The sequence below is a fragment of the Brachycentrus maculatus genome, unplaced genomic scaffold (genome assembly GCF_059751285.1).
Source record: "Brachycentrus maculatus isolate JH-2025_06_01 unplaced genomic scaffold, ASM5975128v1 h1tg000440l, whole genome shotgun sequence".
Lineage (NCBI taxonomy): Eukaryota > Metazoa > Arthropoda > Insecta > Trichoptera > Brachycentridae > Brachycentrus > Brachycentrus maculatus.
The window spans coordinates 620,473-647,400 of NW_028281188.1; the positions used below are offsets into that span (position 1 = coordinate 620,473).

A 26,928-nucleotide genomic window follows, 5' to 3' on the forward strand; every position below is an offset into this window, starting at 1 on the left:
TTTCATAAATTTTTTTGGGATGCCATAAAATAAAAATAATATCCTAGAAGGAAAATTATTTTATTATTTGTGTACAGATTTTGGAAAAATAACATGTTCGTTTTTGCGGTAAAGCGGTCTCGGGTCGTTCATATATAAGCCGCGGGCCGTGATGTGGACAGCCCTGAAAAAAAAGACATCAAACAAAAAGGTGTAATCGAGCATAGACAACAATTCGATAAGAGGTAAATTAATCTATGCAATTGGTTTTGACAGCCAGGTCATATTGGTGTCGTAATATTTCTATTTGTTTTCCGGTATTTTATTAAATAATTTGTCACATTTTATCAAGTTTAATAAGAATAAATGAAAACTTAAATCGTTGAAATATAACGTCTGGCCGTTTATTAAAATATAAAAATTGTTCGAACGACATGACGTAAAAAAGTGACGAAATATGAAATGAATTGATCGAAATAAAAAGTGTATATAACTCGTGCTTATTCGATTTTTCTTGAATGAAAACGTTACATCAGTGGATTTTAGTTGACAAAACGACTCTTTCTACGAATTGAATAATCTCGCGGAGAAGAGCACGTCGAGTTGATTAAACAATATAAATGTTAAGTATATACTTATAAATAGTGCAAAATGGCTCATCGAATTCTCGGATCGGTGCACAGAATAGACCGGTTATTAAAAAACAGGTTGTTATTTAATCTCATAGATAGTACTAAGATAAACGTAGGCCCTCCCGGCGCACTCACAGTCGATTCCCTCTTGAATCAGTGGAGATGGATGTGCGAGAAGCCGCCCAAGGGGTTCGAGAAGTACTTCAAGCCGGGGAAGGAAGGAAAGGATTCCAAAGACGCTAAGGGCGCTCCTGCGGCGGACAGACCGCCCCCCGCGACCCCTCCCTCGCCCTCCGGCCCCAGCCGGGCCGCCGGACAGAAGCCGGAAGGGTGGAACCTCGGCATGTTCGGGTCGGATCCCGGGAAGGGGCGCGGGCGACCCTACGGAGAGGGCGGCGGAGACAAAGAGCGCTGGATGTTCTTGGGCGCCATCACCGCCATCGGCATCATCGGCTCCGTCGCCTACATGCAGATGAAATACAAGGAAATCACCTGGAAAGACTTCGCCAACTCTTACCTCCAGAAAAACTTAGTAGAGAAATTAGAAGTAGTCAACAAGAAATGGGTCCGCGTCAGACTCGCCCCGGGGAGCTCCATGGAACCCCAGACCCTCTGGTTCAATATCGGAAGTGTAGACTCGTTCGAAAGAAATCTAGAAAACACCCAAATGGACATGAATATCGAGCCTCCCAATTTCGTTCCCGTCATATACAAAACCGAAATAGAAGCTTCCAGCGTCAGCGGGATTTTGCCGACCCTTCTCATCATCGGGTTCCTCATCTTCATGATGCGGAGGTCCGCGGAGATGATGGGAGGTCGCGGCGGGCGTAAGGGCGGCGGCCTGTTCGGAGGCGTCATGGACTCCACCGCTAAACTCATCAACCCGGGTGATATCGGAGTGAGGTTTAAAGACGTAGCGGGCTGCGAAGAAGCCAAGATAGAAATCATGGAGTTTGTTAACTTCTTGAAAAACCCGCAGCAGTACATCAATCTCGGAGCTAAGATTCCCAAAGGAGCCATGCTCACGGGACCTCCCGGAACGGGAAAGACTCTTTTAGCCAAAGCGACGGCGGGCGAAGCCAACGTGCCTTTCCTCACAGTCTCCGGCTCCGAGTTTCTGGAGATGTTTGTCGGCGTCGGTCCGTCCCGAGTACGCGACATGTTCACCCAGGCGCGCAAGCACGCGCCGTGCATCCTGTTCATAGACGAAATAGACGCCGTGGGACGGAAGCGAGGGGGCCGAAGTTTCGGAGGACACTCCGAGCAAGAGAACACCCTCAATCAATTACTCGTGGAAATGGACGGATTCAACACTACCACCAACGTCGTCGTTCTCGCCGCCACTAACAGAGTGGACATCCTAGACAAGGCCCTCATGCGCCCCGGTCGCTTCGACAGGCAAATATACGTATCGGCTCCAGATATCAAGGGAAGAGCTTCCATCTTCAAAGTGCACCTCGGCCCTCTCAAAACCGCTCTCGATAAAAATGATTTGGCTAGGAAAATGGCGTCTCTCACCCCGGGATTCACCGGAGCCGATATCGCTAACGTATGCAACGAAGCCGCTCTGATCGCTGCCCGAGATATGCACACCGAAATCGGAATGAAGAGCTTCGAGCAAGCCATCGAGAGAGTCGTCGCCGGAATGGAGAAGAAATCTAACGTTTTGCAGCCGGATGAAAGACGAACCGTCGCGTACCACGAAGCCGGGCACGCCGTCGCCGGGTGGTTCTTGCAGCACGCTGATCCTTTATTGAAGGTTTCTATAATCCCCCGCGGAAAAGGCTTAGGATACGCGCAGTACCTCCCCAAAGAACAATACCTGTACAGCAAGGAACAGCTGTTCGACAGGATGTGCATGACTTTAGGCGGAAGGGTGAGCGAAGAGATATTCTTCGAAAGAATAACGACGGGAGCCCAAGATGATCTGCAAAAAGTGACAAAGAGCGCGTACGCTCAAATTGTACACTACGGGATGAACGAGAAAGTAGGCAACGTATCGTTCGACATGCCGCAACCCGGAGAAATGGTGCTAGACAAACCGTACTCGGAAAAAACAGCCGAACTCATAGACTTCGAAGTACGCGAACTTATCAAAAGAGCGCACGACGACACCAAGAAGTTGCTCATATCGCACAAAGATAACATTATCAAAGTTGCCGAAAGGCTGCTCAAGCAAGAGATCCTCAGCAGAGATGATATGATCGAATTGCTCGGTGCCCGGCCTTTCCCGGAGAAATCGACTTACGAAGAATTTGTCGAAGGAACGGGGTCGTTCGAAGAAGACACTACTCTTCCGGAAGGATTGAAAGATTGGAACAAAGAAAAGCCATCCGCTGATAAGCCTGAAACGACCGCTAAGTGAACACTGTATAATTGCTTGTAGTAGCTTTGTGTTTAGTAAATTCTGATTTGCATACCGTGCTGTTTTTTGGTTTGTGATTAAGCATTTATAACCTACAATGAAACATTTATATTTTGTGATCAGTAATAGCATTTTATAAAACTCACTTGCGTTGTACAGAGATGTTTTCTAATAAAGTCATATAGAAATGAATATATTAGTTGAAAAATGACTTTTTATTTCCTATTATTTCATTTATGTTGTAAAACAATATGAAGAACACAGGGAAGGACCATCTTTGTCACTATTTTCTTTTTGTTTAATTTGAAAAAAAATGTATGTATATTGAAAACCATAGTTTGAATAAAATATTCAAAGTATGGAAAAAAAACAATAATTTCATTAAAAAGTTGGTTGACATTTAAGAAAGCGCTAGAAATTTCAAACATGAAAATACATTTTTACTGGAATAATCCATATATAAATACATCACAAATAGTAAAATATGCAAGCATAAATATAAATCAATGCATAATTTGACTTCAGAGTATATAAAAGAACTGTGCATTCCAGACGAATTGGTTTATAGATGTCTCATACTTTGATTGGCAACAACTGCTAATTGCTATTGGGTAAAGTAATCTTACCAGCTTCCAGTGCGCTAAATTAATCAAGCGTGTCATTGCTGCTGCGGGACCAATGGCGTGGAAAGCTTTTCTACCGGTAGTTGGAAACAGCGAAAGTGAGATGATGATCTTTAGAAAAAACAAAAACCCTTTTTTTTTGTAAAATCATTTCCACTATCCCTTTTCCCCAATTCAATCACAGTAAAGCGCCCTTGAGAAAATGGCGCTATAAATTATTATTAAATATATATTATCCAAAATTATTATTATTATTGGTTTGAAATATGTTATAGTGTATTTTTTTTTTTTTTTTTAATATTTTGGCACTTGGTGATGGATTTGAAAATCAACCCAAATGTCAATAAAACAAATAAAATTGAGTTAAATATATGTTTATTGTTATAGATTGGATTACAACATATGTTTTGAAAGGTTTACATTTAAAATATCGACACATTGACTGGAAACCAGATTTTAAAATACATAAATACATCCATCGTTCAACCATTATGATCACAAGTATACATTGACTAGAAACCAGATTTTAAAATATATAAATACATCCGCAGTTCAATCATTATTATAATCACAAGTTACATTAATTATAAAAAAAAAACATTAACAAAATGATATAGGAATGGGTGATATATAGGTATTCAAACAAGGTTGTTGAAATATATCGCTCACTCCTTTCAAGAACGTCATAAATCAAAATACTTGATTTTTCAAGAGAACGTTTTAATAGTTAAAAAATCTAATACAATGTATTAAAAATAAATATCAAGCCACTTATTGAACTTTTTACTGTGAAACAGATCTTTTCAGTAAAACCTGAAGGTTTTTTCTCCATTTGAAAAATATTTAGTAGATTTAAAAAAATAATTAAACAATACCTTTTCTTCAAAATGCAAAAACAACACTTTCTGCCCTGTAGCGGGTAAATATTAAGTTAAAAATATGCCACTTTTGCTGGGATATAGCACATTTTATGGGCAATCCGAAAACATGCATAACTGAAAATTGACAATTTTTGATTTATGACGTTCTTGAAAGGAGTGAGCGATATATTAATTGTCGTTCGATCCATTACAAATTTGGATATTTTTTACCATAAAAGTGTTATAATATAATACAATAATCATTTTATTTTTATGCGTAATTAGCATGAGCTGATTAGTATGTTAAAATACTAGGTTAATGACTGCTGCGATAGGAGGATTTCTCGGAAATCCCGATAATGAGGTGTGGAATCAGTGCCGCAATACAGTCAGAAACGTTGGCACAAATTGCAAGTGACATAGTCTGAGAACAAAAATCTGAGAACTTTATAACTGTAAAAATGTATAACATGTGAATCACGCAAACTGACATGTTATGATGCACTTAGCTCATTACAACATTGAAATTTTGCTAAAAGGTATTTATTTTATTATAAACTCGCATTCTTCCAATCAATTTCTATCACATTATTCATTCATTCACACAATCAATGTCTTCTTTTCTACACACAAACTGAAATTGGAAAAACGTTGTAAGTAATACTAGAGGAAGAATAAAGTGGAAGTTTTTAAAACTTACTGGAATTTTAAAATTATTAGTCTTTGAGAATCAGGTATTCAAAGTTAAGTAAACACTACGTTAATTTGAAATATCTATAATCGTCCAGTTTATATATGTTACCCCAGACATTGACTATGGTAAACTGTTTGAGGTCGTTTTATAATAGAAATGGAATAATAAAATCAATCTTTGTACATAAATACTGGATTTATTGTTATCAGTATACTATAAATATCTCAACAGAGACAAATATAATAATAAATGTATTGGCTCTTTTAGTTCACAGAAAACTTGCACATGGCATTTTTACTGTCACAAATATGGCTGAACATCATGGGCAAAATGGCGCATGTTGCACAGTACATAAAAAAGTTATTTGCCTCTGTTGAAATATCTATAAATAAAATATGAACTTGGGTGTTTTTTTTTATGACATTAAAACTAAAATTAGTAATTACTATTCAGGAAAACTTTTGTATCCAGTAAGAAATATATAACTGGATATATGACACATTTCGGAAACCCCATTTATAACAGTTAATAAAGATACAATTGAAAGATACGATTATCAATATGTATTCTTTTAAATGATTTATTTCTTAATCTCTGTGAATGAATTTTTACAATTTAAATTATTTGTGAGAAGTGTGCTTTAAGTCAGTTTCACAGATAATTGCATTGGGACTTCAAGAATCAACACAAAGAAGTCCAAGATGTCATATTTATTTTTTTAATCGACGGCATGACCATACTTTTATGAGACTGGTTTTGTTTGGATGATAACATTAGTCAACATTCACCGAAATATCAATAGATAATAATAAGAGATTCATACAATAAAAAATCATATTTACGTAATAAATACTTTTACATCTAACAATTATTTTTTAAATTTACTTTGAGAAGGACAGATTCATGATTAAATACTATAAATATAGGTATTTATTTTTGAATACATACATTAGTACCAAATAATTAGAATTAGCCGATGATGGGGTAGAATAAGATAGTATAAACTCCGTTTATTTAGATTTTTTGTTAAAACTTACTAAATACATAATTTAAGAATTTTCCTGTATTTTTCTGCTACTATTTTGTTTTCAACTACAGTATTATAATGATTTATATACTATAACGAGAAATTGTTCATTATATTACAGTTTTTATAAGTGAAACGTCACTCTAAAATAGAATTAAAACAATCATAAATTTATTAAGATATAGAGAAAATATTATCACAATTTTGACATCACATGCAATATTTATATTACAAATTGAAAACTTGGCACAACATACAGTCCGGGCCCTTAATCTGCGTTCAAAATACATATATAACTACCCTTAACACTGCTTTGATTTGATGTGGTGCCTTATGCACCACTTTAGTACTGATAGGAACCAAAAGAAAATATTTTAAAAATTGTAATTGATTGTAACTGCTGACAGTTGGTAGAATTCCATATTGAATTGTTGGGTAATATATCCAAAATTAAATACGGTTATTGGCTTGAATTCTACTTTTATTTACATATATATATGATCATATGTGACGCATTTCGTCTTATTAAGACATTATCAAACACTCAAGAATGTTTGATAATGTCTTAATAAGATGAAAGCGTCACATATTATCATATATATGTAAATAAAAGTAGAATTCAATCCAATAACCGTGTTTAATTTTGGAGATATTACCCAACAATTGAAAATAATAAACCTATGTAATTATCATAATTTTGTCACTTCTGCAAATCACAAAAATCTACATGGGATCTCATTCGCCTCTCATACAGTACAACATTGATTCACACATTTACAAGATAAAACATATTATTAATAGCAGCAGTCTCGGGCCATATAATAATTCTCTACAACCAGACAAGGAACAAATTCCATTTTCACACATCTTTTTTTTACAATTGCTATTTACAAAATAAAATGTTTCAGATAGAATGTGTAGCCAGTTTACAAGCTAAGAATAAATAAACATTGCAAATTTATATTCAAAAGACTAATTTTTTTTTTAATGACAGTAAAAGGAATGAGCATTTATAAATATTTCAAATGTGTGCAATTTTTTGTTCACAAAAATGGTGGATTCGCTCCATTTAGGAGTTGTTTATTTCAAAATTTACATTCATTTTCAGCAAAGATGAATAAGTACTGTGAATACATTTTGTATTGCTTTTATTTTAAAGAATTAGTTATTTAAAATCTACATCCTAAGTCTCAATTGAAAGAGATAGTTATGTGTTTAACTATCTCTTTCTAATAGAGCTGTCAAATCAGTTTTTTGCTTTTTTTTTAATGGTTTTATATTGCAAACAATAAACAACTAACAATATTAGGCCATAAACGTATACAATGAGGTAACACATATACTTCAAGTTTCCATGTAACAAACTGTAACAAAATTATAATCTAATGCATATCCAAGAAATTTCTTTAAAAATCATTCTTTTGCATAACGTCATATTTACAAATGATTCATGTCATATTAAGTTAGGTTAAAATGCTAGGTTAGGTTGCAATAAAATAATCCATAGACAATGTCAATGCCTACATAATCACAAACGCACAAACATACTAATTACAGTGATGGCCTGTTTACATTAATGAAAAATTTCAAAATAGTTGTAAGAAACATTTTTTATTTTCAATAGTTATTACTTGGATAAGTAACTTATTCGAAGATTGAAGAATCCTCGCCTTATTTTTTTCTCTCCCATAAAAGTGTAAATAACGACTCTGTGTTTGGCTTGAAATTAAAAAAAAGATTATTAGATTCAATACAATTAAACACATAATGTAGATAACTTAATAACAGTTTGAAGTAACATCTATTTTGGCACAACGACTTAATACCTGGTATGTTACATGACACAGCCTTTATGATGACTGATTTCAGTGACTTCACACCGAACGTATTATACAAATGCTTTACGAGGGACGACAATACGACAATGAGTACATTACTATTGAGTATTCAATTCAAGTATAGTGTTCAACATCCTGTAGCAGTGATTAATTCAACCCTAGATTATGGGGAATTTGTAAAATTTGCGATGGATATCCAATCTGTGGGGACCACCGAGGCAACATATGTAAAGAATGTAGTGACAACTAGTATGTATCTTAAATTTTTACCCATATTTTATGTTCGTATTTTAAACAAAGTTCTCAAAAAACATTGTGCACTTATTTTTAAAATGTTTTTGGTAATATGTGAGCTTTTCTTATAGTCGTACATTCTACAATAGTCCCATATTAAGGTTCAATGAAACAAGTCCCGTAGTCTAGGGTTGAAGACCACCACTATACAGTATTTTTTATTATTATTTTTAAATTTGTCAATATTTTTAATTGAAAAAATATAATCAAAATTTGTGGTGAAATAAGCATATATTTCATCGGTTAAATTCAATTTTTTTCCTTGGCACTTTGTTTCGGTCAAAGGAACATATAATTTCACATTATTTACATTAGTTTTGACACATTTTATTATACTTCACGGCTAACACATTCTTATAATACCAATGATAATATAAACTCCTTAAGACTGATAAACATGAATCTGTATACTTAATACCTACATAGTCGATAAAATATTACATTAGGTTTTTACATATGTACACCTGGAGACTAGACACAAGATTATTCAAGGTAGTGTTTCTCAAAGTTGCAGCATTCGCATCCCACTGAGAGGACTATTAATATTTTTGTTTTAAAACAAAAATTAATAATAAAATTGGCACAAGCAGTGATTTGTCAAACTCATACGAGTATGGGTATGTTATCTTAATTGCCCTACCATTGCTGCTATACACTGTTTTCTCTTCTTAATTAATATTATTTATTTATTTATTTATTAAAGTTTATATGGAGAATAAATTTGAATTGGTGTTTAATTTTCAACAAACCAAAGACAGATTGGTAATACTGGTAAAAGTTCGATAAGTGGCCAGATTTATGCATTATGGATTTGTTTTCTTTAAATATATATTTAAAAAAAACAGAAATAATAATAAGTTGCGATATGGATGATCATATAATTACAATATAGTATAGTTATGAAAACAAGGAAGACAATGTGAGTAAGATCAGGTAAGAAGTTGAGCAAGAGAAGTACCCAGATGAACCAAGAAAGAGATGATGTGATAAAAACTTGGAATTCCAAAGATAGATATTAATGTTTCAGATATTTCCTAAAAGCCTTCGGAGATGGTGCATTTTTCTAGTACAGGTATATATGTACATAATATTTCTCTATTTATATTCCCATATACTAGTAATGTCCTTCATGCTGAGCTTCTTCACTTAGGTTATCTATATCCCAACAAATAGTCAATCCAATGGGGTGCTATAAACTCCATTGGGCAGAAAGAAGCAATAAATTGAAAGTTTTGTGACTACTTTATATATCTCGGAGTAAAAGAAATAAGAGTTTTTAATCAGGGTAGGCAGTAGGGTTGGGTAAGGATAAGGTATAGTAGGCACTGGTCGTGTTTTTATATGAAAAGCGAGTACCACTGCTTTTCTGCCTATATAAAATATACACTCCTGCCGCTCATAAAACAAATAATAAAATAGTGATTGCGTACCACACAGAGAAACACTATACTATTGTGTATTATATTCTAAAACACTGATTTGTAATGAATTTGAGAGAAGAATAAGTCAGTAGAAATACGGAGAGAAGATATGTCATTATACTGAAGTTAAAACACCAATCTATTCATAAAATTATGCAAATGTATCATTCTAGTTTAAAAAGTATTATGGCACAAGCATATCATATAAACACACCAATAATCACAAGTTTATAACTAGTAAATATCTGCCTTAGTTTTTAAATGTGTACCGCCTATTACGAAGAGTTCTATTGATTCAAAACACTGATTTAAAATTCTAAGGAGAATTGTAAATTGATATCTGGTTTATGTTTCTATTCTCGGACATAATTAGTGATGAAATTACAAATTAAGACATTTTACCAGGCATAATTAGATAAAATTGTATATAAGCAAGTAGTCTTGATGTACTCAATTAAAACATATTAATTAAACTTTCAGATTGATAGTGACTGAATACAAAACATAAAGAACAAATGTGAAAATAAATAAAACAATTTGTGAAGAGACATTGCAACATATTGCTCACTCCTTTCAACAACGTCATTTATCAAAAAACTTCATTTTTCAGGAGATCATTTTTAAAGTTTAAAGATATAATAATCAAATGTATTAAAAATAAATATCAAGCCACTTATTGAACTTTTTACTGTGCAACAGATCTTTTTAGGTAAAACCTAAATGTTTTTTCTCCATTGAAAAATGTTTAGTATATTTCAAAAAATAATTGAACAATACCTTTTCTTCAAATGCAAAAACAACACTTTCAGCCCTGTAGCGGGTAAATATTAAGTTAAAAATATGCCGCTTTTGCTGGGATAAAGTACATTTTCTGGGCATTCTGAAAACATGCATAACTAAAAATTGCCGATTTTTGATATATGACTTTGTTGAAAGGTGTGAGCGATAAATAAATTTATCTTATACCATAAACCCTTTACTCATTGATGTTTTTTTTATTCTTCTTCTTTTGGCTCCTATCCACACAAACATGGTGCATAAGGCACCACATTGGATCAATGCATTGTTAACTCAATCTTTTCCACTTTGTTGTTAAAGGTAGGGTGACCAGTCCTGTGCTTCAGATCCTTGGATGTAGGAGCGGAATGTGTTTGATGGAATTCAGATGATGTAAGTAAATAATTCAAGGTGAAGGACTGATGGAAACTGAAATGGAAGAGGAATAGAAGGTACTATAGGAGACTTACACAATTGGATAAAATTTAAATAAAACAGCTAAAGTATAAATCACAGAGCAAAAACCATACAGCATTTGAAGTGTCTGTAATCATAGCATAGTAGTGTTTGGCTGTTATACTGTGCCGGACCTTCATACGTTCACCCGGCGCCCGGCCACTCGCAAAGAGAGGAGAATAGTGTTTTACTATTCATTTACAGTACGCTTTCATAGTTTAGTGGCTAATTCATTTAACTACTTGCAAAAGAAGTCCCGAATTCGATTCCCAAGGACGCAAATATAAATATTAGTAAATTTCACTGTGATATTTATTTAATGTCACCCTGAACTGGTATTTGAAGAGAAGGACTGATCACTTTACCTTGAGATAATGAATGTTCAAGATGACAATTTATCGATCCGATGCAGTGCCCTATGCACCATTGGGTGTGAATGTGGCTTAAAAGTAGAAGAAAGTAAGATTAGACGTAAAAGAAAAAGCATAATACGAGTAGTTACACTTCTGTGAACATATTATCTTTACAATAGTTGTTTTTGGAGACAAGTGATTTCTGTTTGGGGTTTGGTTGGGGCTCCATGTCTACCCATTGGTGAGAGCTGATCTCCTGGAGTAGCCCCTGCGGGTGCCGGCCGCGGCGCCCCCGGCCGCCTCGCACTCTCTCCGCACACGGGCGATGATGTCCGCCACGAGGCGCTCCTCCCTTCTCCGCTGCTTCTCCCACTCCACGCCACCCACGTCGCCAGACTCGCTGCTAACTGCTGAACAAATGCACATATGAACTCTCTCTGAAATCTCTTAATATTAACCTGTCTAGGAGTGTGGCCAAACATGGTCGTCCAACAAAACTTTCCTCAAAGTAATATAGGCATACATGATCAGCCACACTTATAACTAAGCTTAGTGACATTTATTTATGAAACGGCAGTTTTACCGCCATCTGTGGTTGTTTTGAAACATTAAAACTACACTAGATTATTTTTCTGTTTTGTCTATGACATTTTAGTTACAATAAAGTTCATCGTGTGACATCATCGTGATGAAGCTATCAAAGAAAACCCATCAATCGAATTTTTATATAAATCATGTTTACTGGCGTAAATATGTTTTGTTATTCAAGAAAATTTGGTACTTGTAGCATTAATGATATAAAAAATCAAAATTAGAAAAAAAACTCACTCCCAACATACAGTTTTGTTTGCAGAAACTCACTCTCCGAAAGGTTAATATTAAATATGTTTAAAAAATAGCATTTTGAAGATTCTTTCTATTGAGATTGGAGTTTGAAGTCTGCGTATTAACAGGGATGGGATTATGACCTGTGTTGACATGAGAATAAACAACTTTTAGAAATTTGAGTAATGTGGTTGTCTATTATGAATAGAAAGATGAATGTTACAGTGTATAAATGATTACTTGAATCAGCCAATAAACCCAGACATTCATATTCCTATATCATGCTTCAATGTTATATGCTGAAAAATCGTACTTAGTGTGTCTGCGGTTCTGATTTTATTAGTTAGGCATGAATAATTATAAACAAAAAAAAAACAATGTCACACAAGTTTGTGTGACATCGTAATGACGCTGCCAAAGAAAACCCATTATCTTTTTAAAATACAGCTACTTTGTTTTTGACCACTTATTTATTGGTACATTTTTTTCTCCAACCAGTTTCGACAAGAACCTTTTCACCATCAGGGTTACACATGTACTCATGTAACCCTGATGATAACAAGGTTCTTGTCAAAACCAGTTGGAGAAAAAATGTACCAATAAATGTTAAAAACAAAATTGTTTTATTTTATAAGGTTTATAAAATGTGCCACAAAGTATCTACGAAAAACATTCAAGAAATTTTAAATTAATAAGACAACCTCTTCCCGATCTCATGCCCTTCTTGCCCTCCGTCCTGATGACTCCAGAAGGGTTGACCACGATGTTGGGCATGGCAGGGTTGACCGGCAAGGGTCCTCCCGTGTAATTGATGTTGGCGAGTTCACAGTGCGGGATGGACATATCCACATCCAGCGGCTCTTGCTTGATGGAGATGGAGGCCGCACTCGATGCGCCTGTTATCACCCCAACTGGTTCCGTGTCGCTGTCTGGATGTCTACTCGCTATGTGGCCGATGTAACCTGCGCAAAATATGGTTATCATTACAATATACAGTGGAACCTCTCATAACGAAAAAAAATACTGTGAAAAAATTACTTCCTTAACGAGTGAAATTTTGCATAACAAGTTACAGAAGCCAATCCGGTTTTAAACGACATTAACTTGTGAACCGGGACTTCCGCGCCAGTCAAAACAAAAAATGTTTCTGATTCTGGAATGATTCTGGAACGAATTATACTCCTTATGAGAAGTTCCATTGTATCAATATACGAATATTTTTTTTTTATAATGATCCTTTTTTCAACTACTGTTAGATGCATTCTCCATATTGTCTTTAATATTGTGCCACATTAAAAACAAGCAGCATTTGTTTTTATATTTCTTATCCTAAGGGTGGAGATTGACCGGAGCATTTCGTCGTAACGTAACGTAACGTCATAACATCGCTCGCGGCGAGCATCAGCGATCATCCAAAACTATGGATGGAGCGCTCGGCTCACTGTACTGACTATACGAATGCTCGCATCGTAAAGTGTAATTAACGCATTGTTTGCGGAAAACGCTCAAAAGCGTATTTTACATACTGTTGGTAGAGAGCAGGAGAGGCTTAAAAGCGTTCTATTTGCTAACTTTTGGTAGAGTGCGAGAGACGCCAAAAAACATTGTACAGGTGAGAATTGGGTTTGCGGTTACTTGTGATTAGCATACTGAGGGTCGGGTGGCAGACTGGCAGAGTATAATTAGGGTCGGGGTTGATGAACAAAACCGCCCGACAACAATGTGTTAATTTATAATCAATAACATTATGGAATTTTTTCAGAGTTATTTCATATTACAGTTCTTTAAAACAACGGATAATCTCAATGGATTCTAGTTACTTACATATTTGTTACTGTAATAAATGAAAAAAGATTCTTTAGGAAATAAGTGTTTAAATTAATTCAAAAAAATATTTTATGACTGTACTACATGGTGTAAATGTCACAATGTTTTGAAACGCAGTGATCAGTTTAAATGCTTAAATTTTTACACATGTTTCATAAAGTCATTAAATAAGGGAATGATTTGGAAAAAAGAGTTGAGTGGATAATGGAGGTGCGTAGATGTGAAATAGATTGCGTCACTCGGTCACGTCATTCATGACTCCGTGTAGACTGCTTTACATTTTACTTGATTATTTTTAATATAAATATCTTTCTATTTTCAAATCATAATTACAAAGATTCCACTGTTCATAAACAATAGTTAGTCTCTTTAGAAAAAACAGAGTATAATAAGCATTGAAAGTGATGGAATAAGCTGACAGCTGCCAAAAAAAGTTGGCAGTTACTAATATTTCTCCTTCTTTATAGATGTCAGTCAACTGGTGTCGCTAAGTGCATTGATAAAATAATGATTAAAAAAATAAAGTATGGTTAAAAAACCTTTTCTGCTTTTGAAGAAAACGCTGCACTGTTCACATTTGTAGAGGGGTGCCGGGTGCGAAGCGGGAGCTACGTGGAATTTGTATTTGTGTCGGTACCAGTGAGTTCTGCTTTGCAAAATCTCTCCACACAGCTTGCAAACTACGCTGCCATCGCTCCTTATCAAATACTCCAGCAACTCTTGCTTGGACCTCACTGGGGACAGTGTCAAATCATCCATTTCATCTCCGTCCGTATTAGTCGGCTCCAGTTTGGGGGAAAACAGGGAGTTAGCCTGGTCTTCTGTCAGGAAGTGAACTCCGGAAGTGCTATCTAGTATCAGAGTAGGCCTCGGTATCTCAGTTTCTTGGTAGGACCTTTCCTCGGAAGTCTCTGGATTATTGTCATTTTCAGACCTTGATAAAAGTTCCAGGGTGATGACAGGAGTAGCGTTCGGATGATCATCTTCGTGTAGAAAGTGATGATAACCTGATAATCAAATGACAAATAAATTAACTATTCATATTTTATGAGTAATTATTGAAGATTTGATGTTCCCAATTATTTAAAGGTTCTGTAGCATAGCGAGTTGATGATTTTCTCAATGTTATATTTATTTCATATTAACCTGGACCGATTGCTTTGCTTACACGTAATCAATTAATTAATGATCATAAGTTAGAAGAAAAATATATAAATGAAACGAGATATTATTATTCTTATGGCTATTATTCTATACTATACTTAATGCAGACAGAAATAGGATTTTGCTGGCACTGGTAATCATAGAAAACCCGGATGGTCTGCCATATATATACATTTGCTAATTCATTTACCAGTGTTTAACTACTTTATATATTCCTTACGTATCATGATCTCTTATCATAGACAAGTTGCATATTCAATATTGAAAAAAATCCAATAGTAATTAAGATATTGGGGTAAAGTGCAGAGAAACAACTTGAAATAAGCATTGGGTAATATGTAATTTTTTTTAATTATAAAAATGAACATATTTATTTGAATATATTTTGTAATTACCTTTAGTTTTTTTTCTTTGTTTTGTATATCAGTGAAGTATTTACACTAATGTGATAAATAAAATATTATCTTTGGATCGTACTTAATTTATTTCAGCCAATCACTGAGAAATGTGTTTATTCTTAGGATATGCAACTATTTGTATGCAGTATATCAATATACTTTAACAAGAAGCCTAGTATCACAATTCAATATGGCAAATTATATACTCCTCGCATTTTGTACTTCGCTATTCTCAATATAAATATCTAAAGATGATTTCTTTCTTCATACTATAAATATGATTTTAACTAAGAACTGCTCACCCGAATCTACCCCGAATCTGAAAATCTGTTTTTAATCACAATATAAAAATTCATATTAAGTAGATAATTAAATATTAAAAATAAACTGTGTGTGAAATAAAGAATATTTAATTGTTTTTAAATTATAATAAAATGGTATAATGTATATATTTAAATACAATATAAAATGATGTTGTGTCGGGTTTTGGTCCAGTGGTTAGTGTCGCGGACTCTTAAGTCAGAGTTTCTCGGTTCGAACCCCTCTACCGCAATTTGATACCTATTTCCAATGAGCCACATAGGCTCACAGAAATAGTATGAAATTTAAATATTTGTGAAAATAATAAAAACACAAATATTTATCTTTTTAAAATAAAAATGTTTATCAATGTGTCTAAAGAGATTATTGTTTATAACTTTTGTAGAATAGACATTTTGAATGAAAACATTCTACATAAATGACAAAACAAGTCGACAGCCATCGAAACGGTAAAGTACTTACACGTTTGTACCTACACCAGTTGACAGTAATATTTCCCCTTCTCCATAGATGACAGTATTCCGGTGTCGCCGTGTGCTTTCATACAAAACCGTATAATCAGCGGCATATTACAACGAAGGTGACGAAATAAAACAAGAAGACGTTCACATTTGATAATGGTTTTATTTTTTTTAATTAACTTTATCAATACAACACTAAAATAGAAATATTCTGTGTAATAATATAAATCATTTTAGTAATTAGTTATAAACTTTATATATCTATGTTTGCGTGTGCATTTTGTATTAAACCTATGTTCAAATCACTATCGAGTGACACTGAATAAAACCTTAATATAATCTATATCATAAAACGTATTAATTACAAAATTTCTATATATATTTTTTATTTCATAACCAAATAATTACATCTGTAAGTAAACAGCTTGAATAGAAATAATATTACAACAGTTATACATCATATCTCCCTCGAGACACATCAATATGCAGTTAGGAAGTCCTCGGCGAGAAACGAGTGCCCTGGCCATTTACATAAAGCAACTTGCATCAGTCTCAGCCGCTTTGGTTCGGCCGGTACAACATAAAGCTTGCCATCTTTGCAGAACTCACACAAAAAGCATATATCGCTCACTCCTTTCAAGAACGTCATAAATCAAAAATTGTCAATTTTTGGTTGTGCATGTTTTCGGAATGCCCAGAAAATGTACAATATCCCAGCAAAAGCGGCATATTTTAAACTTAATATTTACCCGCTACAGAGCAGAAAGTGTTGTTTTTGCATTTTGAAGAAAAGGTATTATTTAATTTTTTTTTTAAATATACTCAATATTTTTAAAATGGAGAAAAACCTTCAGGTTTTACCTAAAAAGATCTGTTGCAAAGTAAAAAGTTCAATAACTGGCTTGATATTTATTTTAAATACATTGTCTTATATTTTTTAACTTTAAAAACGTTCTCCTGAAAAATCTAATATTTTGATTTATGACGTTCTTGAAAGGAGTGAGCGATATAGAAACCAGAGCACAAATGTCAATATTTTGTAATTTCAAGCAATAAAAAAACTGCTTATTTCAACAGATGACAATACAAAATTGCCAAAATACACATTTGTGTCATCCATTTAATGATGCTATTGTGACATGCATTTTCTATTAGATTCTACGGAAAATAGTAAGCCCTATTGCAGGTAACAACCAAACCAAAGCTTTATTCTTCACGTAAATATTTATACCGCAGAAATATTGGATAAAATATTCAATATTTTATTCATAGATCTCAAAATAATATATCTGATGTCATTCAAATTTCTTAAATTGTTACGTAATTTATATTTCTAAATTGGATTTAACGCCATCCACGTTTCGTGGGTTTTAAATATTTACGTGAAAGTCAATAACATTCTGAATTCAATATTGTTATAAATACAGAAATGCTCTTATCGTCAGACTTTTTCTTAATTTATCACTTTAAGGGAAATTTAAAAGAAAAGAAAAGCTTTAAAGGATGAAACAAATGAAAAGAGTGATACCTTTTATGAAAAGACAAATCAACATGAAACTAGAGAAGTAAAAATTTGTGGTAAAATAAAAACGAAATATTACGAGTTTATATAAAAAAAGAAATCAATAAAACTTTTCATCAAACACGGTACCTCAAAAACACAATAAATTTTATATAAAAATAATATAAAACATAAATCAAAACTCGATAGGTTAAGAATATTTTTATAAGGCACTTTTTTCATCATAAAAGTGAATACAGTAAGACTCTGCTTAACACGGGGATGTGTTTCCAATTGATTCCAGCACTTAAAGGGATATTTCTTTCAAGTATATACATACTAAAGCCGCAAAACTTATGCAAGTAATAAAACATTGTTTGCGGTTTTGGAGAACACTGATACCACATGCGATTTTGAGGAATCCCACACTTCTGCGTCATACTTAAGCGTTTAGGGAGGTCTCACTGTATATCATAACACAAATACGATAGTAAATTTCACAATAATGTAACTAACTATAATATTTTTAAATTTGTATTTTAGAAATTGTTTTTTTTATTGCCATAACTATATTGCGGGTATTTTTAATGATATTAAAGCAAATTCAGGGGTCCCGATCCTAATATGAACTGTGATCAACCCGAGGGTGTAAGTGACAAATGTCTGCTTTTCAAGAGACGTATTTCAAGTATCGCCGAAACTTCATTCCGTCTAATTATCATAAAATAAGAAAGCAACATGAATTTGTAAAATTAAAGCTCTTCAAATTGATCTCCTGAAAGGTAGCTATTTGTTACTCACCCCCTTTTGACTGGCAACAGTCGACATAAAAAGCATAGCCATTCAAAAACAAACAAAAAATATCCCGCCATTTCTTACGTCAAATTAATTTGGCATGAAAAAATGGCCGAATCTCTTAAACTGTTTGAATTTTGTTCCACGGATTCAAGGGCACCCATCAACAGTTAGGTAAAGTGAATATTTTCTTTAAACCTTTATTTTATTTTTTAAAATATATATATCCAAGAGTCGACAATATTAAAATGAATAAATGTTTAACAATTGCGTACGTATTTATATATTTATAAACGGATAGTTAAAAGAATAACTGAAGTAAACATATTTATGTAAAAATTATGTTGTTAAAAGTATTATTAACATTATATAATATATTTCTTTACGTATAATTCGCTTTATTCTTTGCGTATAAAATTGGAAAAAAATGCAGTGTGTGCAAAACATGATCATTTTTTTAACTCGGAAAATTCACGTCCGTTACATATAAAAAATTATATCATGCCAAAAACAAATATGATAAAACAGTTTCAATAAATCAACTTGAAAAAAAACATGATTCATGATTATAAATGAAGGTAGATTGCACTTTTTAGGCAACTTTGAAAAAGTCCTAACCCCTTGACATGTTTTAACTAACATTTTCTGTGGAATTTGAATCCATTCCAGGTTCCAGATAAACATTTTGAGGTTATGTTCTTACGGTGGACTGTTAAGACCCAATAAAACTGTTACGACTGTTAAGAATCGAAGGACTGGTCTTCCGTTTTCAAATTTTTAATTTACGAAAAAAAAATGACAATGAAAAGTGCCAAACCCTTTTTTTTACAAATAAATAATATTAATCAAAATTATTATTATCATTATAAACCACTTTTTATTATAATAGTATAAAAAAATTATCGAAAAAGAAGTGCTTTATTTTAATAAAGGTATTACTTAAATAAACCAAATAAAATATGTATAAGCAACAAAAAAAATAAGACAATGCTAACCGTAAATATATTTTTAGAATAAATACATTTTAGTAGAAGCGAAGATCGTAAGAAATAATAAAATAAAAAATGTGCGCCTCTTGTAGAGCTAATTCTAATAAAGTACGGGAAATTTGACTTGTGCCAATTGTAGACTAAAATAATATTAACAAAAACTTCAAACTAAGAGTACATTTCAAACAGAAATGGGGACAATTCGAGAGAAAAATAAAATAAAATACATGCAACCATGTTGCGATACATTCACATCGTGTATCTATCACAAAAACTAAAAAAAAAATAAACAAAATCCTTTACAAGAGTTTAAAACTAAAAACAAATGAAACACGATTAAGAGGGTATGCCTAAAAAATATAAATATTAAAAATAAAATAAATCACCTACAGCTAAGCATCCACTAGGTCTAAGCGGCGCTCAAGACTGCATAGCAGACCCTCAGCTTACCATATTGCATCTCTTGCTAAAGATATAAAAGGATGATAGTCCGTTTGAATTGTAGATTCGTTTGACATTTCGCTCACTCCTTTCAAGAACGTCATAAATCAAAAATCGAATGCCCGGAAAATGTACTATATCCCAGCAAAAGAGGCATATTTTTAACTTAATATTTACCCGCTACAGGGCAGAAAGTGTTGTTTTTGAATTTTGAAGAAAAGGTATTGTTTAATTATTTTTATAAATATTCTAAATATTTTTCAAATGGAGAAAAAACTTTCAGGTTTTACCTAAAAATATCGGTTGCACAGTAAAAATTTCAATAAGTGGCTTGATAATTATGTTTAATACATTGTATTATATTTTTAAACGTTAAAATCGTTCTTGAAAGGAGTGAGCGATTTATGAAACTACGCACAGTACACAAACTTATCCATCAACAATTTGTACATTCTGTGTAATTGTGTTTATAGGTGGAATCCAGAAAAGACAATGAGAGTAGAGTCTGCATTTGGATATACTAATAGAATGTGTATTGTGCGCAGTATCATGCGTACTTGAGTGATTCAGTTCCTTGTCCGGAATCTATTCTACAATGCTGTTAATATCTCTGCCTGCTCCTGCGGAAGGTTGCCTGGTGGTAGGTTAATTATGTTTTAAAAAGGAATTTATGAATGCAAAAGCCTATAACGCATCCTAGCGTAAATCAGTAAACGTGCAAAGGCAGCTGTTGGCTCATATCTGACAAATTTTCAATATCAAATTATTAAAATTCAATTGCGTACGATTCTGCGTGTTATGCATAATTGCGTATGGATGACAATACCTTCTTTGGAAATATTTTATGTTTGTTGACGACGAAGTATTATTTATAAATGGGGGAAATTAAGTTAAGAAAAATGTTTAAAATTAGTAAAGGAATAGGAGAATTTCTCTCAAATTTGTCACAATATAAAAGTTTAAAATAATTTTATTTTTATTTTTGTCAAACGCCATCGCCAATCCTTCTGGGCTAAATTTATCTATAATGTCAGATATGAGGTATGGTATAACAGGATGTCAAATTTAAATAATCCATGTATATTTTTGGGCTAAAAGCAGGAAAAATTTATGAAAATTGAGGCTTTTATTTCCTAAGTGAATTAATTTAAAAGCGCAGATAAAATATTGTTTTTTTTATGATTCCTAAGAACTTTGGGGAGTATTTTTTTGTCTATATCCAGATTTCTAAAAATCAGTAACACATATGTTGTTTAATCGGCTTTTTTATGTGTAATTTTAACGCTACAGTTGAAAAAGTTGGAATGAGTTCACTTTGGAAAAAAGCTAAAATTATATTTATTATTATTATTTTTCCTTTTAAATAAACCAAAGTAATGCAGGTAAATTAAAAAAATATCTTGTAGTAAAAAGAACTAAAAAAACCTCTGTGCGCAACTAATCAATTTTTTTCTGGTGAATATTTAGTAAGGCAAATTTGCTATAAATAGCTGTTAGCTTTTAAAAATATACGGAAGACTTTTGATTTCATTGATTTTCAAAAATTCCTAACCTAAACTCCGCCCCGAAACGTTTAATCGTTCGATACCCTATGTTTTTTGAACTCTCCTATATATTTTTAGTATATATAAACATTTATAGAAATCTTCGCTCAGATAGCAAAGTCAAAACATAAAAAAGAGCGTATTTACAAACTTGCGTCGGCCACAGATGACGGCGTGATCAGACAACAGGAGATGACACAACAGATGTCTCTAAACAAGTCTACCTAAGTACCTATATAGACGACTTTCTAGCTCTCTTTCAATGTAGAAAAAAATAAAATATACGCCTTGTGCATTACTCAGCGGCTCTTGACCACTCGTCAAACATAAACTATTAAATAAAAAGAAAGAAGTAAAGAACCCGTTGCTTAAAATATGTGCAGACATAAAATAATATTATATTTAACAAGTCTAGATCAATAATGTATACAGTAAAAACATCGCATTAAATGCGCGAACACTAAAAATATAACTATATTTGTTATAAACTGAAGTATTCAAACTTAAATGTAGACGTTAATAAAATCTATGTTTAATAGTATTAATATAATATATATATAACTTTATATATTTATCTTGTACTCTACGCAACTTACGTTAATCCTTCTAAACAGTATTCATTCTTACGCATAAATATTTTCAAGTGTAAACTTATACATCTACTACTGGTATTGTATCTTCAACTCTCCACCTCAAATAAAACAATTTACCCAGGTCCTAACACGTGAAATCTCGCATTTTCTCAGTACATTATGGTCGAGTGTTGTACCTTTTACTTATTATCATCAAACAGTGTTGGAACTTGCAATCATCCATGTCAACTTCACCCCATAATGTAAGATTCCGGATGACAAATAAACCTTTTCTAATAACCTTCGAGAAATGTCTGAAATATTACGTAATAACATCCTGTGAGAATCGTTTTTTCCAAAATGTTGAATGTCAAGATGAAAGAAATTAGTGTTTTTTTAGTGCCAGTATTTAAGAAGTATGTTCAATAATTTTGTTTAGCTTCTTAAAACTGGCATTTAAAAAAGTACTAATTTTTCTTACCTCAACATTTGACATTTTGGATTTACACCTCACTTTAATCTTTATACCTCACACCTTACGATATCACTCCTTTCTCTTTGGAATCCTGTCACTTTCATCCCCAAAACTTTTTATCTGATCCTACTCCCTATGCTTATCAAACGTGTATATTACTATAATAATGTAATGATTCTTTTTAATAAATTGGTTTTATTTAGAATGTTGATGATAAATGAATTTTCTAAGATATGGATGATTCAAATTACACACAAAAGGACATCTTTGCAAGCTTCATAGCTATCCGTGACGTGGCAGTAGTGTTTCTTTCCCAATGCTCCATACAATCGTCCATATCAGACATACGCGCACGCTTTTGTAGGAGGAGCTAGCAGTCTCTTCAAGTTAGAAGTCTCAACAAGAGTAGAAGAGCGGAGCACAGGACGCATGAGAGGCAAGGGGCATCAATTGCTATCTGATGATAAGCCGTCTTGTGTTTCTTCATTTTTAAAACAGAAAATTATAAACAAAGATTTGATTTTCATACATCATTAGAACCTTGAAAGATTTATCTTTCAAGATCTTTTGATCCTTTAAATATGATGATATATTTAAATAACACACTTAAAATAGTATCTTCCGTAAATGAAAAGATGTAATAGAAAATAAAAATTGCAATACACACTACTCAACCATTTTGTAATGTATCAACCTAACACGACATTTCACGCGTTACGACCTAATATTTATTTAAATTAACGTAAAGAGGTGCATTTATGTTATACGTAGAAAAATAAGTGGATTTTAAAAGACTGTGCATAATAAGTTTATCTATTTACTCACATTGCGGAGTTCTCCATCCTAAGTCTAGATCAGTAATATAAAAAAACAATCCTCTAACTCTGTATATAACATTACAGGGACACTGGCCGATGCTACAGAAGTGGTAATACAATATTGTCACGCCTAAATAAAAATCCACGCGCCCATTCAGTCCCGACCACCTCCTAAATGCCACCATCTCGTTACATTAACTACGCAGTACAATGGTAACAACACTATTGTATTCAATCCGCCGATCCGGGGAATGGTAAAAAATTCTAATGTCGCGGCGAAAGCAACACGAGTAAAAAATATATTTTGGATGCGATCATAAATTCGACTATAGTTCTCGCTCTTTAGCTTTGTGCGGGCCATTTTTAAGCTAAGTATGGTATCTATCGGACTCTTTTGTGAATATTTTCTTTACAAATCCCTAGCAATGTGATATTGTGGCACATTGAATCTAGAAAATATGACGTAAAGAATAAACAAAATTATATTCAAGTTATTTTAAATCCATAACATTTAATAATACAAAATAATTCAAATTAAAATATTTCTGAAATAAGCATATATATTTTTTTGTTTTCAGTGAGAGTTATACAGTTTTGTAAGCTGTAAAAATGAAGAATTATGCTGTGAGAGTGAAATCACTCATTAAATTTTGTATCCATGCTATAAATTGCATTAAGGGGAAAGATCCCGCTATGTATAAATGACTCATGGAATTTGCCTACTAAATTGCTAAAAATTGAAGACCATAAGTAGAGCTAAAGGTCATCCGCACAGAGCTACAAGACGAGAAGTACAAGCGCTCGGAGCTCAGAGCAGGGCGTGGTGGAATTATTTAGGACCGTCGCGTTCCTCAGATGCCCGCCTGGTCCGGGGAGGAGTCCGGCCCGCCGGGGGACTCCATCTTGAGCCCCATGGGCACGGGAGAGTCTATCTTCATCCCGGAGGGTATGGGCGACTCGGAGCCCGCCATCATGAAGTAGCCGGGCGGGAAGGGGCAGTCCTTGGGCACGTAGCACTCGTGCGTGGTCTTCATGTGGTTCTTCATCTTGTCGGGTCTGGAGAACTCCTTAGAGCAGACGGGGCAGGGGAAGACCTTACGCTGCTTGCCCTCGTGATAAAGAAACGCGTGCCTCTGGAAAGAGTACTTGTTTTTAAACGTCTTTTGTATGTTTTCTTTCGCGCATTCCGTGCACTGATAGATCCCCTCGTTCACCGACGCGTAGCGAAACAAGTTGAGCCCTCTGACGGACATCTCCGTGAGCTGCTCGGCCGGGTCGTTGGAGGCGGAGTTGGCCCGCCGACGCACCCGGCGTCTGATGGGCTGTCTCGGGGAGCTCTGTTGGCTGAGCGGAAGGTTGTTGTTGTTCAGGGTGTCCGTGTGGAAGTTCGGGAGGGAGTCGAAGGCGTTGGCGTTGGAAGTGGTGGCGGTCTGGGTGAGCGGGTTGACTCTGATCTTGCCCGAGTGATCGCCCGACTGTTTGGATTCGCTGCAGGGTTCGGATTTAGGCGTCAGGAGGCCGGGGGGAGTTTTGCCTGAAAATTGAAGAAAACCATTATAACGACCGCCATATCTCTCGAGGACCGAGGTATGCCACAACATCGACTAAATAAAATGTGCAAAAAAATAACACTACGGTTGACATAATAAAAATTCATTTTCAAATTAATAATACTCGTTTGCGCTCAAATTGAAAACCAGACAAACCACAAAAATTAATTTTCAATAGATAAGAGAATCATTGTTACCAAAAATGGTCAACTTTATAACGAAATATTTTTAAAACATTAAAAATTCGTTACATTGCAGATTCCTTTAATCGATACTTAATTTAGACTGTAATTTAGCTGGCTGTCCTTGAGTCGCATTATCTAAAAATTGAGTAAGAATTTAACATTTCGAGCTCTCCTACATGCACCACCGTAAGCCAAATAATGTTTTACACAAGAAAAATTTACAATAATTTCATCGGGGACATTTCTACTAAGTTGTCCGAGTTTGGCTTGCGTACAAAAAATTAATTTAATTACTTTTTTTTTCTTAGTGCAACTAAAAATACAATGAATTACAGTAATATTTGGCTCACGATAGTCAACATAGGAGTGGTCTGTATTATAATACTACTTATGACGACCAACAAAAAATGAAATTGTATTTAAACATGCAAATCTTACTTTTCCATTCGATTGTATCCTTGATAGAGCATGGCAAAAAAAGGAATATTATTATAAATATTTAAATCAGAAATTGGTGTTATATATATTATAATAAAATAAAATAAAATATAATCAACTATGAATATGAATAACGAAAAAAAAACAATGCAATATTTTTTTTTAATCTTTGCTAAAAGCATTTTCACGTTACTTTTATTCTAAAGAATTAAAATAACTAGCTCTATATGTGCAACAGTGATGTTGTCAGTTAATTTATTGTGATATTTGATTTATTAATATATAACCTCACGTAATGTATTATAAATTATTATACCTATTTTTATCAAATTAAAGAGAATTTTTTTTTTTGTAATATATTTAAATTTCTTCATAAATTTGCTGCTTATTCTGTTTTGCCTTTCCAACGTACATGATAATTAATAATAGATTTAAGACAAATTAACACAATAATTTTCTATAAGCCTGGCTCTTTGGCGTAGCGGTTAGCGTGCTTGGTTACCGTGCTGGAGGTCCCGGGTTCGATTCCCAAGACAATGAAAATAAATTTTCACTTTCAATATTTACGTAAAATCAACCTGAGGGACAAAACTAGCTCTGATGTAATTAACAATGAAGATAACACTGGGCCAATGCGATTCAGTGCCCTATGCACCATTGGATGCAAACAGAAGAGGATAAACCTGTTCTCAACCATTCAGTGTGATGTTAGAGGGTTGAAGGCACAACCTTAACCTTCTAAATAAAGTTTAATTTTTTGTATTATTACAAAAAAAAAGACAAATATTTTTGTTTTTATAATTTACAAAAATATTTCAATTTCATACTATTTCTGTGAGCCTAAGCGCGGCTGTCCAAATTTAAAACACAGTAAGGGACATTTTTTTTGTAGTAGGTTTTTTTTGCATTTTTGGACCGAGTCTACTTAGTCCATTGATGCAAAAAAAACCTACTACAAAAAAAATGTCCCTTACTGTGTTTTAAATTTGGACAGCCGAGCGGCTCATTATTAGAAACAGGTATTGAATTGTGGTAGAGTGGGTTGGAACCGAGAAACTATGACTTGAGAGTCCGTGACACTAACTACGGGACCACAACCCGACAAGTGTTTACTCCATCTGGGTTTATTAACTATGTATCGGCAAAAGTGTTTTTTTCTCACATGAATATTTTTGACATAATATTACAAACCAATCTTCCTCAAACTAATACTTATTACAATAATTTTATGCCGGGAAGGATGACTCAAAGGTGCTAGCTTACTAACTAAACTTTGAATAATTTGGAGTTTGCCGTACTTTAAAA

At 33.5% G+C, this 26,928-nt stretch overlaps 3 protein-coding genes across 6 annotated transcripts in view; 1 reads left to right on the forward strand and 2 right to left on the reverse strand.

The window, feature by feature from the left end:
• The first annotated feature begins 250 nt into the window (after window positions 1–250).
• On the forward strand, window positions 251–3,184 carry Afg3l2 (AFG3 like matrix AAA peptidase subunit 2). The gene has a single exon (XM_088271437.1). It carries the CDS (start codon window positions 631–633, stop codon window positions 2,974–2,976), a length of 2,346 nt encoding a protein of 781 aa, XP_088127563.1. The 5' UTR covers window positions 251–630; the 3' UTR covers window positions 2,977–3,184.
• A 3,562-nt stretch (window positions 3,185–6,746) lies between these two features.
• Window positions 6,747–15,829, reverse strand: LOC148302567 (uncharacterized). 2 transcript variants are annotated; one of them, XM_088271446.1, is made up of 3 exons: window positions 14,511–15,829; window positions 12,846–13,106; window positions 6,747–11,726 (listed from the first exon to the last, which is right to left on the reverse strand). In XM_088271446.1, the coding sequence occupies exons 1-3, from the start codon at window positions 14,728–14,730 to the stop codon at window positions 11,551–11,553; spliced, it is 657 nt and encodes a 218-aa protein (XP_088127572.1). In that variant the 5' UTR covers window positions 14,731–15,829; the 3' UTR covers window positions 6,747–11,550. The 2 variants fall into 2 exon arrangements, with proteins under 2 accessions (XP_088127572.1, XP_088127571.1); XM_088271445.1 differs by having other exon boundaries at window positions 6,747–11,729.
• Window positions 15,830–16,458: 629 nt separating this feature from the next.
• The window catches only part of ttk (zinc finger and BTB domain-containing protein ttk), a 36,518-nt gene continuing 26,048 nt past the window's right edge, over window positions 16,459–26,928 (reverse strand). For all 3 annotated transcript variants that reach the window (XM_088271441.1, XM_088271442.1, XM_088271443.1), the window contains exon 3: window positions 16,459–24,984. In XM_088271441.1, the coding sequence (XP_088127567.1) occupies window positions 24,302–24,984 (683 nt within the window). In that variant the 3' untranslated portion in view covers window positions 16,459–24,301. The remainder of the gene's footprint in view (window positions 24,985–26,928) is intronic.